We start from the raw sequence: 13,856 nt of genomic DNA, 5'->3' as shown, positions 1-13,856 counted from the left end.
ATTTGCTTCCTGCTTTAGAGGGGATTCCCATATGGCCCATACTGCCTCCCCCTGTGCAGATCCATCAGCTCTTCATTAAGGTTTTCAGTGGGTGGCCAGTCTCTGACTGCTTCCTGCTGGTTCATTTCAGTGCTGAATGGACTGGGGATGAAGAAACCTGCTGGGAACAGCTGAGCGCCAAAAGCTTTGCTGAGGCAAGACAGGCGTGTCTGTCCCACAACCCTCTTATTACTTGCTCCTATGATTGATGCCCTATAATTACCCTAGGTACACGAGCCCAGTCTCAAACAGCTATAATGAGAGAGTTTGAAGAATCTGGAAAGGGCTTTTCTTCTTTGCTTCTTTGAAAGAGATGCTAGCAGCTTGGCAGGGATCTTGAAAGCCCACTGGGAACGTGCCCAAGGCATTGTTTTTCTTAACTTACTGCTCCCCAGCCCCTTATTTCAATGCTCTGAGGCTAAGGCTGATAGAGTCATTTGGTCATGAAAGATAGAGTATCATTCCCTACAAGTACTGGGGAAGGACCACAGTGCTTGTGGCCTTGCAGAACTTAGCCACAGGCTGTAGCTGGTTGGTTTTTGCTAATCTGCTTTTTGCTAAAGGCTAGGATTTAAGCCTTTTTGCTCTAGCATGGAACTTTGCCCATAGTTTATTTAGGGTCCTTATTAGAAATACTGGCAGAACTGCTCTAGGAAGAAGTGTTTTCTTAAAGCCGTTGTCCTGAGGGGATTAGTTTGCAAACAAAGTCTTTGTGCCACTCGTAAGAGTGTAGCCTTGTGCAAGACACATTTCCATTTTTATGCATTTTATTGTCCTTAGTCAAAGAAACACTGTGATTCCTATTCATTCTCATCCAGAAGTTAAATTCACATATTCCCATCAAAAGGCATACAGCAAATATAGTAAAAAGGGTACAAACAGGAGAAAATTTGAACCTTCTTCTGGAGTGAGTATTGAAAGAGTCTGATAGGATCAGTTGTGATCAAACAGATCTTAGGAGTGCAATGAAAAAGTAGCTTGTGTGGTTTTGGCCCCACAGCAGCATTTCTGGAATAAGATGACCAGTATCCCCCTGAGCATCATCACATCTGCACACAAGGGTTCTCCTGTAATCAACATAGCAATGATCAGAACTTCTTCACCCTGCAGAGCTGGCCTTCAAGCTCAGTCTAAATCCTCAGCTCAGAGGTTCAGATCGTTCTGGCTGCTGATACGGTGAGAAGGGACCAGTGAGTTTTGTTTTGGGGATTAAAAAAAGCATGTAGTGTTGGCAAATTAAAGAACTAGCCTGGCTCTGAGCAGAGGTGGTCACTGGATTTAGGAGTGTTTGGTACACCATCACCCTGATATTAGCTGCTTTTTCTCTCCCTGCAGTCAGTGGACGGAAGGAGGAGATAAGGGGATGGAGGAGGAATTTTCACTGCTCTGTTGGAGAATTCAACAGCTCAAAAGTGTCATCCACAACCTGCCAGAGGCAGTTTTCAAGTGGGAAGTCATTGTCCACCAGGTTGACCAAGTAGTAGTTGTCATGGATGTACTGGATGATCATGCGAGAGGGTGACTCTTCTTCATAGAGCTTGGCCCATTGCTCAATCCACAGTGCAAAGGCTTCATCCTGCCAAGGAGGAGAAAAAGAAAAAAGGTGTTTTTAGGGGTGTAACACATTAGAACTGTATTTTCATACTACCTCATTTAAGACAACCAGTGTCATGTATGGCTGGCAAGCCTGTGGCTTGCTTCTTTTTATCTTGGTAAAAAAAAAAAAAGCCAAGAGCTGAGCAGGTAGTCGCCTCCTTTTCACATCAGTGGAAGGTGCCCTGAACACAGTTGAAAGGAGACACTCTTGCAGTAAAATGGCTCAATACTGCCTCTGTGTGAGACGGGAAGGGGAGGTACAGCCCAGAGCTCTCAAACTAGAAATGTGACACCAGTAGCTCTCAGCCTCCTCTTACTAGGTCTTTAGTGTCTGTGAAAAGCTCCTGCTGGGACAAAGCTCCCCTGGGAAACAGGGGGAGCTGTATTTGGACCTTAAGCTAATATCACCACTGTAGTCCATTGTGAGAAATGATAAAGACATGAGGGTACAAACTAGACATGGAACGCCTTGGACATGACAGCAATGTACCCAACAGGAAGGAAGGCTCACCTTCCAGAAGAGGAAGCTTACAGGATCCACCACAGTGGGCTGGATGATCTCTCTGCCTGGAAAGATGCCCCAGGTGACAGCATTAGGTTGCAGATCAGGAGCATTTGTGATATTCTGGCCCTGCCAAAGAAAGGAAAAGCCTTCTGAAGCAGCTCCTGGAAAAGCAGGTATTGACTGAGCCAGTGCACTTACCCTCTCCTTGCTAAGAGATCAGACAGCTGCTGCAGGTCACAGCTGACTTGTTTTCTTTTGCTCTCCCTTCATCTCCCACTGTTTCTGGGGATGTCTGAATCTTTGATATTTACCTCTCCCTCAAGGTGGTGAAAGGAAAGTATCCTATAAACAGCAGCCTACCTTGACGTTGACAATGTGGTAGTTCACCCGCAACTCATACTTCTTCAGCACCTTGAGCAGTGCCGTGACGATTTCACTGGAGGTGAAGAACTCCAGGTAGGCCTGCAGGGGTGGTGAAGGGGGAGAGAGAAAGAGCCTTAACTCATGGCAGGGGTGGGAACTGTAGGAACAACCACGAGAGCAGTTCTGGAGACTGTCCTGTGTGGAAGCCAGGCAGCGTAAGATGCCCAGAAATGAATACTGCAGAGGTGGCACAAGCAAAAGGCAGAGCAAGTTAGTAAGCAAACTGGCAGAGTGAAATCACGGAAGACAGAGGTAACAGCCCAGGAGCTGCAAGATGCCTGTTCTGCACCCAGGTAAGCAGACAGGCTGGGATATGCCCCAGGCAATGTAACCACAACTGCTGTGCCTGGAAAGCAGCCCATGCCAGGCAGACTGCTTGGAAGAAGTCTGAGCTTGACCTCTGTTCTACATGTTATCCTCTGAAGAGCAGTATCATGCTGAAGCAGCCTAATCTGCTGGGAGGAGAAGCAAGGGTCTCAGCTGGGCTCTCCCAGGCACCCCACCATTCCCAGTTCTCCTCTTTTGTTCACAGGCTTCTCTATGCTCACACAACCTAATTCTTTACTTGCTCCATTTACTGCTGCTCTGTGCTTGACTGCTCTCAACAACTGCTTTCCCTCCTCCTCATTTCCTGGCTATTGTGTTGTATGATGGATTTCCTCTCACCTCCAGGGATTTTTTTTTTTTTTGAAAATGTAACTGCATTTGCCATCTGCTGGTCTCATGGCTTTAGCAATTTGGATCCCTTTTGAACAAGGCTGCTTTGTTTCCTAGTTATAGCCTCTTCCCTGGCATTTACCTTGAAGTTCTTATCACTGCCCTTACTGGCTAGGCTCTAGCAGCACTAGGAAGCAGCTCTGAGGAGGGCCTTAAAATGCATGATAGTAAGAGGAAGATGTCAGAAGTAAGACTGCTTGCAGGCCACAGAATAAACCTGGCAACTTTCTGAACAGCACAACAGTTGGGGTGTGTGGTGGGAGCAACTGATGGAGAACCCTGCCTTAGAGCAGTACAGGTAGGAGAATTTATAAATGCCCAGCTATTAGCACGAGAAGCTTGGTGGTACAGATACCACCTCATTGCTTCCCATTTTATCCAAAAAAATGGAGTGCTTCCACCATCCCTGAATAGGATCAGATGCAGTAGACAGGCATATATTTGTACCTAAAATACTCAAGGAGACTTCATGATGACCAGTGTCTTAACATATGGCAACTCAGATTACCCAGTTTAAATGAAAGGAGTAAATTCATCACCTTGCTGTAGAAATGTGTTACCAGCAATTACTTGTCAAGAGTAGAAAGAAGGAACCATTAGGAAGGGGGAGAAAACAGCTAGGGAAGTAAGCCACAGAAGTGACATAGTCTGTCTCCAGTGACACTGGAGGAGCTTTTTCTTGTCTCAGCATGAAGGCTTTAGGATAAGGAACTGGCAAAGTATCTGCGTGAAAGGACCTCCCACCTAAGAGACCAAACCAGGTACCTAGCCCAGAGGAATGCAGTACCTTTTGGAAGACATAACCCCCACTGGGTCCCCAGCCTACAATGGGGTCTGTGGATGGTTTGCCATTGATGTTTGGCTGGGAGTTGATGGTCAGGATTCCTCGTCTGTTGACCTTCTCCAGCTGCTCCTTCAGAAGGTTGGTCTCTGTAGCAAGGGGGTCATCATTCCAAGGCATACATGTAACCTGCCACAAGGAAAGATGTCTCACAATGGATGCAATAACCCTATGGTTAACAGCTGACTGTTGAAGGAACTCAGAGGTACCCTCATGCTATCAAATATGCCTGCCTCAGGAGACAGTTCCCAAGTTTGGTGCAAAGGGCAGGATCTCCTCAACCTTAAGAATGACTGCCGAAGCCTATCACTGCTGGTTCTGCCATGCTGCAGCAGCTTCCTTTTTAAAGCTGAGTCTTAGCTTTGGCTGCTGGAGTATCCCACTATCTCAGCAACTTCCTTTGGATAGAGGCGAGTGTGAATCCTTATTTAGAAGGACAGAGTAGTAAGAGCAAGAGGAAATAAGAGCTGTTGTCTGTGCCACACTGACCTGCCCTTCCTGGGCTATCACTCACCCTATGTCCATTCTTGTTGGGCTCTCCAGTGATGTAACACGTGAACACTTCAAAGACACTCTCTTCACTGGTCAGCTCTTCTCCCCACATCTTCAGGAGCTCCTCCCGGGGAGATTTGCTCTTCAAGTAGAAGAGATAATAGTCCTTCAGTTCCCCAAAGGCTGGAGAGGAGGAGTTACCCCTGCAAAGGGAGCAAACAAGATTAATAGGCCACTGAGGAGTAAGATGAGCTGATCTGGTGATGCAACACAACAGTCACCTGAAAAGAGGAAGAATATCTAGCACAATCCACCCACCAAGAGACCAAAAGCCTCAGCACTTTGGTGCTGTTATCCTCACCTTACTCAACTCCAAGCAATTGGGAACCACTTCAGTAAGAAGCCACTGTTTCGGCCACACGCAAGGTATTCTTAGGACACCTGCTAACTCCTGAGCCCAAAGCTGAAACCAGCTGTGCAGCACTGTCATACGACACCTCTACCTCCCTGCCATTGCAGGCTGATAACTTACCATCGACCGTTGGGGAAATCATCCCACTCTTGAGTTCGATAGATGTAGCTCTTTGGCCTCGAGGCCCAGAATATTGGCCGAACATCTTCAACTCTTCTCTTGGGGTGAGCACTGACTGCCCAGGGCAGAGGGCGCCTGCACAGGAAGAGCAGAAGTTAACAGAATTCCTCTGCTGACTTTCCACTGGAGGCTAGAAACCCTCCTCCTGGAGAAATTGACTCACAGAGATAGCAAATAACAGGGTCTGAGAACAACTAGACTTGTCAGGAAGGAGGACAGATAGCTTTTCATCCTTCATGGAAAATCTTATCCCACCCACTTCCCTCACAGGGTGCTTGGTGGGCATCTGCTAAGTGGTTAACTGCAGGACTGATGACCAAGATTGGATGAGGTGAGGGAAATGCAATATGTAAAGTTGTTTTTAACAAATAAGGAAAAAAAAAAAAAAAAAACACCCCCAGTTAGCTGTTTTCCCTCTGCTACATCTTTCTGTGCTGGAGCCTCTGGATTCAGAGAGGACCTGTTCCCTGCATCAGCTGTAGAGCACCCTAGAAATCCACAACAGGAGCTTACATAGCACTTAGCTATTAAGAGAGGAGGTAACAGATTTCAAAAAATAGATTTATTCCAAAGGGCAGCACTAAGAAGGGTTTGAGTTTTTTGAAGTTCCAGAGAAGGCTACTTTTAAGCCACTTAAAAGAAATTCTTCTCTCAGCTACCCCCTTTGTCCTCCCAGCCTTTATCAGAAACCAGGAAAGCATTAAAAGAAGTAGTGGAGGAGGAGTGCCAATCCATCCATTGCTTGTGTTTTCAGTGGATGGGATGTGTAAATAGTAAATAGTACTGCCTCTCGTAAATAGCAGTAATTAGAGTAAATAGAAGACGCCAGCATATTCTGCTCACCTGGGGTCCTCTTTCCACATGCCTAGGCGCTTAAGGACTTCAGTAGTGGCCACTTCCCGATTGAGGGTAAAAAAATGGAGCCCATGGACCATGCCACTATCTAACAGCTCCCGGCACATGGACACTGCCAGCTCCACCCCATAGTTCCGGATAGCTGCATCGTTGTCCTTGATGGGTTCAATCACATCTTTGATTTCTTGAGGCACTTCCAGCTTGGAAAGCCTCACCAGCTGGCGCAGGGAGTGGTAACCCTGGATGAAGAGGCAGGAGATTTTCATTTTTTCCAAGTCCTTTCCTGACATCCCAGTAACATAAGTACTTGATCTCAACTTGATTATGGCAGGAGATTTGGAAGTGGGGCTCCTGGATTCTACTCCTAGACCATTTCCCTAGGATGGTAATGCAGTCCTGGTCATGTCACTTCAGGTATTTTTTCCACATAACTTTATTCATTGCCTGACCCATGCTGACAGTGATGACACCAAAGCTGTAAATCCTTAGAACTTAGTGCCTTTTATATCCCTCTTTGCTGTTCAGGCATAGAAAACCTTTTAAGCTTGTTTTTGTAACCCCTAAGGGTTTACATTTGTAGGTGCCTTGCTGAATTATCAGATGTTGAGCATCCACACTTCCCAGAAATTTTGTGAGGGGTGTTCAGACCTCTTTCAGGCCCTGACCCACCAATACAGCCTCCTGGGTCATTATTCCCTCTCCAAGCCAGGGTTACCAGATTTCACCTGTATAGGGAAGATGCCAGGGACAATGGGACAGGTGATGCCAATGGCTTGACAGTCCTTCATGAACTTGAGAAAGGTTTTTGATCGGAAGAAGAGTTGCGTGATGATGAAGTCTGCGCCAGCAATGACTTTCTCCTTCAGGTGCCTCAGATCTGTCTCATAGTTTTCTGCTTCAGGATGACCCTTTGGGTAACCTTTAGGGGGAGTGGGAAACGGGAAAAGCTAGACCAGGACAGGAGACACTGGAATTCAGCCAATCTAGGTGTGCTGTCACAGCCTAGGCCCAGATGAGGGACTGCTAATTTCCCCATCTCAGACCCTGCCCCACACTCTGCAATGAAGGACATTTACCTGCTACACAGATGTCAAAGTAATCATCAAACTCATTGCGGATGTGCTTCACTAGATCAACAGCATAGTTGAATCCTTCTACCTCTTCCTCCCATTCCTCACCAGCAGGATCTGAGAAGAGAACACAGCTCTCTCCAGCTGTTTGCTGGATTTGGATCAGTTAGCTCTGCAAAAGCCTCCTGCTACCAAAAGGAAGAAAAAAAATGAAGCCTCAAGATTGCAGTTTTACCCATGGACTGCTTGTTTCTACCCTCGAGCTGAAGGGACTGCTAACAAAGAGATCAGGTGAAATTCAGTCTCAACATTTGTTTCCTGCAGTGGAAGGAGTCTCTAAATCATATTTCTCCATTTTACCCTGGAGTAAGTTGTAATACAACATGACTTCAGCCCTGTCCTCATAAGTGCTCTAGACAAAAGTGTTCACCTCCACGCAGTGCCATGATGTTCTTCAATCCCAGCCGCTTGGCCTTCTGCAGATGCCCTGTGATTTCATCCTTGGTCTGGTTGCAGCATGTCATGTGGAGGATGGTCTCTAGGCCACAGTAGTTGACTGCAGTGTTGGCAATAATCATGGAAGACGTCTCCTTATCAGACCCTGGGTCACCTGCAGGGTGCCATGTCACATCAATGAAGAGGGGGCCGCCTGCTCCCATGCGATCAAACCTGTGGATTTTAGAGCTGTGTTAATTTACCAGGTAGCTAGCTCCCCTCTCTGTGCCTAGGATATCTTGCTCACTGCCAAACTGCTAGCACCAGGCTTGGATGACAGCAGCAGAAGAGACAAAGTGTTAAATTATGAGTTTAGCAAGTGGCCAATGTAATAAGGAGAGTTGGCATTTAAGACTGCGTGAGGAGGAGCTGAGAATCGCTTCTGGAAGAAGAGGCAACTTAACTCTTCTCTGCAGAATTAACTTTCAGCACCTCTATCAGACTGATGAATCTTCTAATAGAGAGCAATGCAAGTCCCATTCCTTTTGAGATAGGAAACTATGCTGGAACCCCCTGTTCTGAGCTTTATACTGGGGAGAAAGAAAAAAAAAAAAAAAAAACACTCTTGGCTGTAGAAGCTAAGGATAGGGAAAGATGGACCAGATCTCTGATTTTCTTTTTCCAATCAAGTGTGCCTAACGGAAGAGACAAGTTCTCCCCAAACTTGTCTCCCTCCTGCTCTGGACTGGAACAGGCCCTTCTGTTTGAGGTAGATCTAGTGCTGACATAAAGCAGTTACAAAAACTGTGAAACTTTGCCTCCAAATGAGGGGCATGGTGGCTTCTGGGGCTCCCCACTAGGCCCCAGGACAACCTTTGGCTCTGTGGAGAACTGTCACCTTTCATTTAGCATGTAGATGGGGACATCCGTCTTGGAGGCTATAGTCCTCAGTAATAGAGAGGCACAATCACAGTGGCTGGATGACCATGAAAGCAAGTGGGATTCTCTGTTCTAGGGACATAGGCACATTGACCATCAAGTAATATTTTCTGCTTCTAATGGGTACTTTTTCTGCTCTGTTGTCCCCCAGCAGTCTGCTTCAGCCACAGAGCACAACAGTTCAATCTTCACAGAGCATGGGAGAGGAGTCTGACCTCCTTGGAAACCCAGCCATGACATTTAACTCTTCAGGGCTTCCAAGGAAAACAAGTTACCTAGTGTCCATTACCCTTCTCAGCAGGAAAGCAGAGCCCCATTACCTGCTTCGTCACCTGGAATGGGAGAGAGAGCATGGGCCTGAGCCTGCCTCATTAGCTACTCTCCAGCCCTCCACCAAAGGTACTTAATCTCTTCCCTCTCCCATCTGGCAGCTCTCACCTGGAGATGAGATTGACAGCACCACTGGCTGTGCGTGGAGGGAAGAACTCCAATGAGAACCACTTGTCTCCGGAGTCCTGCCGTCGGCGCATCTTTTCCCGCAGTCGCTCATGACGTTCAGCATCAAGGACAGGGGTGGAGCACCGTGAGCTGTCCTTGGAGCTCTCACTCCCACTACTGCTGCCACCATCAGACTTGGAGCTGGAGCTGGCACTGCAGGTATGTTGAGTCTCATTGACCATGGTGAACTTTCTGGAGGAGAAAAAACAGAAGGAGCACAGTGGGCATGAGAGAGAACACAGATCTTACCAAGGAGCAGTAAGTGCTGGGGTGGGCAGCAGATGACTGTAGTTAAAAGGGAAGGGAAACCTCTGCCAAAAACACTATTAAACAACAACAACAAATCATTAAGCCGTTCCTTTTCCCAGGTATCACTACAAGCTGCAGTGGGGAATCTATCTAGAAGCAGAACATAGAAGGGTGTGTTTAGATAGTATTAGCACAAGCAACACAGTAGATGGCTTCATGCCACCTTGATACAGCTCTTCTGTGGCCGCTGGGTCAAATTTGGCTCTCAGAACAGTCAGGTCAACATAACTTTGGCCCTAAGCTGACTACAATTTAGCAAGCCATGCTACCCATGTGAAACAGGTGAGCGCCTCTTTGATTTTGTGGCCTTGGACTGGACATGCCAGCAATTTATGTTAGAGCAGCTGCCTGTTGGACACGATCATGTGCCATCTCCACAGTTTCCCTTCTGTTTGTTCCCAAAAAGGCAGTGGTGTTTTTTATGGGTAGACAGCAGGGGAAGTGCTGATGGGGTAGGTACACGAGAATGCACAGACTATTGAGTGGTCGAAAAAAAGGAAAGAATCTCCTCTGAGTCAGACTACCATGACAAGTGCCAGGCTGCTATAGTCTCTCTGCTTTGTCCTTGCTAGCATCACCCAGTTGCATTTCTAAACCTTAGTTTTTCTCCATGAGATACACCATCTCCACGAACGTTTGTTCCCCGAGCCATCTGCTCCGCACTCTCAGCTCTTTCCTCCAACATATATGCTGTGTTTGTTCCTTTCCTCACCAATTGTAGCTGCTCTGAAACAAGTTCAGCAGAAGTCAAGTTCAGCTGACCCAACAAGGTGTCCCATATGGGCAAATTGTTCCTGGAAGGACAAACTATCAACCTCATGTAACCATGGATCAGCATGTTTCCTGTGGAGCTGGGAAGAGGAACACACACAGACCATCCCCTTTTCCCTGCCTAGTTGTAACATGATCAGCTGTGCTTGTTTGGCTTTACAGAGGGAGGTGGGAGGAACAGCATTGCACAGCAAGTCAGAGGCACAAGTGGGTCTAGGCTGCACAACTCTGCTTAGCTCTCTGGGTCACAACTGCACTGCTCGATGTCCTCTCCTTGAAGTGCTTTACTCTGTCTCTTGAAAATTAGACAGTGATTACAGACAATTAGAGAAGAGCTGCCGTAAAGTTTTTCTGCATTATTTACTTACCTACCTGCCAAAACTTATAATCAGTAATGTGAAGGAGCAAGTTGGCTGAACATGACATAACATTGGCACCTGTTTTGGAGGAAATGGTTGCACAAGCTATTGCACTCAAGACCATGTCCTTGTCATAAACTTTGTGGGTTTAGGTCAGCCAAGCAGACTTTGAACTCTTCTTCCACTGTTTATAGTGCAGTTGCCAATCAAGCCAAAAAAACAACAACAACAACAACAAAAAAAACAACCTTTGGGAGAAAGTCTGCTTTACCACCTGGGAATCTCTCCGAGAAAGGGGTGCAAGACTTCTTTTGCCAAGAGAAACAGGGAGTCTCAGATTTCTTATGTACTAACATAGCAGGCCATGGTAAACGCAGCAACACAGACCTATTGACAATCAAAGCAAAAGCAACCAAGTACACAGTGAAAGCATGGACCAAGCTCTCATCATTGACAACTCACATATCTGTGGACAGAAGCTTACAGGTCTTGCAAAAAGAAAAGAGCTTGTCTAAACAGCAAAAGCAATTGCAAAATCAGACAATCTTAAATACCAAACAGCTCCTTTGGATCAATTCATGCTCCTCAGGGAGCCATGTCCCTACCACACTGCAAAGCTCAGAGCAGAGATCCCTGGCCCAGCACATTGATGCTGGTTTGCACAGTGTGCCTGTTGTATTTATGTGATGCTGGCTGGACCTATTTATTTAGCTTTGGGGTGTCTTTCCTGCTAGGCCAGAGTTGACTCCCGAAAAGGCAATGCAGAGGTCTGCATTCTCCCAAACTTGATTTTTGCCCCCGCCCCAAGCTAGTTAAACTCAATTGCACGTCTGCCAGGGCCTTGCTAGCATGAGGCTAATGGGCTCTACAGGGCACAGCCGTCTTCCCCTATCCTGCAGGAGCAGGCCACGGACTCGTGTCTGCATCTGCTGCCTTGTCTGCAGGGTAACTGCCGGGACAGCTGGATGGACGCAGTCCGCACTGCCGGCTAAGGGGAAGCCCACGGGAAAGGCCCAGCAGGGCTTGGGTGCTCGCAGGGGCAAAGGGGGAGCTGGCAGCGGGATGCCCGGGGGCCCCGCCGCGGCTGCCTTTGTGCTCGCCGAGCCGCCGCCGCCAGGGACGGAGGGAGAAGCAGCTCTTCCCCCGGCCGCCTTGCCTGCACCGGGCTGCAGCCTAATCGCTCCTTCACCGCAGGTGACCCCGGGGGAGCGCGGCCCGGCCCGACTAGGCAGGGCTGCCCCTTCCCGAGGGAGCCGGCCCCGCTCCGGCGTGACAGCGGAAGCTGCCGCCGCTCTGGAGCCGCCGCCCCGCCGAGCATCCCGGCGGCGGCGGCGGGACGGGGACGCGGATGGGGACCCCCTCCCGGCCCGCGGCGCGCTCACCTGCCCGCGGCGCGAGGTGCTAGGCGCGGCCCGCGGCGGGCCGCCCCATGCCGCGGCCGCCTTAAGCCCTGCCGCGGGGGCCGGCTCGCGGGCCCCGCCCGCACTTTCCCTTTCCCGACATGGCGGCGCGGCCTCAGCTGCCCTCCCCCCCCCCACCCCAGCGCGTCACCGCCGGGGGCGGGGCCGCCGTGCCCCCAGCACCGCCCCCGCGGGTGAAGGGGCGGGCGCGTCACGCGGGCGCGGCGCGGTCACGCGCGGCGGGGCGGGGCCGGCAAGGGGCGGCGGCGGCGGCGGCGGAAGATGGCGGGGTGCGGGTCGGTGCCGTGCTGCTGCTGCCCGCGCTGCTGCTGCGGCGAGCGGGAGAGCCGCACCCCCGAGGAGCTGGTACGGCCGCCAGCGGGACCGCCGCGCCTCCCGCCGCTCCCGGCGGCACTGCCGCCTTCGCCGCGGCGCCCCGCGACCGGGCCTCTCTGCCCGGCCCCGCGGAGCACCTGCAGCCGGGCGGCCCTCGGGGCGGTGCCGCCGCGCCCGTGCCCGGCGCCTCGGGCCGCCTCCCCGGTACCTCGGCCCGCGCCGCTGGTCCTTGCGGGCAGAGCGCCGCTCGCCGCCCTTAGTGCGGGGCGGCTGCGGCAGGGGGTCCTCCCGCTGCCCGGCGCCGGGAAATGCTCTCCGTGCCCGTCCCTCTTCCCGCGTTTCCCCGTGACATGGCTTCTCTGTAACCTCCTGCTCTGAGGGAAGCTGTGGCGTGGGTTTGGCGCTCCGCGTTACTGCTGCGTGGCGGGCTCCATTGTGCGGAGCTCGAGCGTGGTCTGTAAATCCGTGCTCTGATTTCGTAAGCAGCAATGAGACAGGCCTTCCCTAGTTCTGGCTGTGCTAACTGTTGCAAACACCCGCGCATGCATTTGTTCTTCTGGTGATAGTCCATTCCCGTGTTGTTTTTTTCTTTTTTAAAGACAATCCTAGGAGAAACTCATGAAGAAGAGGATGAGATCCTTCCACGCAAAGACTATGAGGTGGGAGATTAACTTGAGCTTGTGAAATTAATGTGGAAAGAGCTGTGGGCAGGTTTCACTCTATCTGAGTTTGTAATGGGACAGGTACCCAAATTTGATCATTGTAGCTGATACTGCATTGGCACCAGAAGAAATACTAGGAGCTCAACTTGCAAGAAACTTGGCAGTTCTAGGTAAAAGCCCTGTGCGCTGAGTAGAGTTTGAATATCTGATACTCAAGTCAGAGTCCTGTTGAGAAAGTTCATCTTCTGAGCCTGCTGTATTGTCCCCTTTTAAAAGAGCCTGTAAATCTCACATTACAGTCTTATCTCCTTGCAGCTGTAGGAAGTATCTGTAACTCCTTGGTCATGGTTGCCTTACTGCTCTCTGTTATCTTGCTGGCTCAAAGCAGATCTTACCATCAGATCTTGATTCTTACAGAAACTTTTTTGATTTTTTTGAGTCTATATAGTATCCCTGAGCTGTTTTGAGTATTTGCTGTTACTGTGCATGCCAGTAGCCCAGCCTCTTACTGCTTGGCTTGGAAAGGTGAAGCTGATGCAGGCAGAAGCTAATGGTACTTTGTGAGTGCGAGCAGGCAGCTCTCTTACTTTGGACTCCATATTGTGATATGGTTAAGAATTGGTGTGTTAAATTGTTTGGAAAGAAGTTGCTATCTACTACTTCTGTTGTGGTCAAAAGTTAGATACAAAGATCTAATGATATCACCTACACTGTCAAACTGGAGATATTTTAAAAAGAAAAGTCTAAATCTGTGCTTTATAACTTACTTCAATTAAAGTTGCTTTTAGTCACTCATATACTTTAGTTTACTTATTTTTCTCAGCTTGGGCGAGGAAATTTGGTCTGTTTTTTCATTTCTTAGTTCTCATGGTCTGGCTCTATTAGAAATATTTAGGTGAAGTTGTTCCCAGAAACTTTTCCATTCTTACTTTTGTTCACAAAATCTACTGTGAGGACAGTAATTCTTTCTGTAATCTTTGAGAAGATTTTCTGTTCTTAGACTTTTTTTTGGTACGG

At 49.1% G+C, this 13,856-nt stretch overlaps 2 protein-coding genes across 9 annotated transcripts in view; one reads left to right on the top strand and one right to left on the bottom strand.

Moving 5' to 3' along the window:
• Window positions 1–788: 788 nt before the first annotated feature.
• MTHFR (methylenetetrahydrofolate reductase) lies at window positions 789–12,404 on the bottom strand. Of its 2 annotated transcripts, none has more exons than XM_062593108.1 (12): window positions 12,386–12,404; window positions 8,943–9,194; window positions 7,561–7,799; window positions 7,137–7,247; window positions 6,786–6,979; window positions 6,049–6,299; window positions 5,146–5,280; window positions 4,636–4,816; window positions 4,068–4,250; window positions 2,501–2,602; window positions 2,147–2,266; window positions 789–1,615 (listed from the first exon to the last, which is right to left on the bottom strand). In XM_062593108.1, the coding sequence occupies exons 2-12, from the start codon at window positions 9,182–9,184 to the stop codon at window positions 1,418–1,420; spliced, it is 1,956 nt and encodes a 651-aa protein (XP_062449092.1). In that variant the 5' UTR covers window positions 9,185–9,194; window positions 12,386–12,404; the 3' UTR covers window positions 789–1,417. The 2 variants fall into 2 exon arrangements, with proteins under 2 accessions (XP_062449092.1, XP_062449091.1); XM_062593107.1 differs by lacking the exon at window positions 12,386–12,404 and adding an exon at window positions 11,824–11,932.
• CLCN6 (chloride voltage-gated channel 6) overlaps window positions 12,121–13,856 on the top strand; it is a 72,040-nt gene continuing 70,304 nt past the window's right edge. For all 7 annotated transcript variants that reach the window (XR_009960526.1, XR_009960525.1, XM_062593103.1 and 4 more), the window contains exons 1-2: window positions 12,121–12,207; window positions 12,777–12,836. Coding sequence is in view for 5 of the 7 variants with exons in the window: in XM_062593103.1 (XP_062449087.1) it covers window positions 12,124–12,207; window positions 12,777–12,836 (144 nt within the window). In the remaining 2 variants the exon portion in view is untranslated. The remainder of the gene's footprint in view (window positions 12,208–12,776; window positions 12,837–13,856) is intronic.

This window comes from Rhea pennata, chromosome 22 (genome assembly GCF_028389875.1).
Source record: "Rhea pennata isolate bPtePen1 chromosome 22, bPtePen1.pri, whole genome shotgun sequence".
Classification (NCBI taxonomy): domain Eukaryota; kingdom Metazoa; phylum Chordata; class Aves; order Rheiformes; family Rheidae; genus Rhea; species Rhea pennata.
Note: the sequence above shows the minus strand (reverse complement) of the source record. Positions and strands in the feature narration are given on the sequence as shown.

What these genes read in the sequence shown, in the direction of transcription:
- MTHFR (XM_062593108.1), bottom strand. Translation starts at nt 9,184, where the DNA reads ATGGTCAATGAGACTCAACATACCTGCAGTGCCAGCTCCAGCTCCAAG. An exon ending in ACCACATTGTCAACGTCAAG is followed by an intron (nt 2,267 to 2,500) that starts GTAGGCTGCTGT and finishes TTTCTTTGGCAG; the next exon opens with GGCCAGAATATCACAAATGC. An exon ending in TAAGCTTCCTCTTCTGGAAG is followed by an intron (nt 1,616 to 2,146) that starts GTGAGCCTTCCT and finishes CCTCCTTGGCAG; the next exon opens with GATGAAGCCTTTGCACTGTG.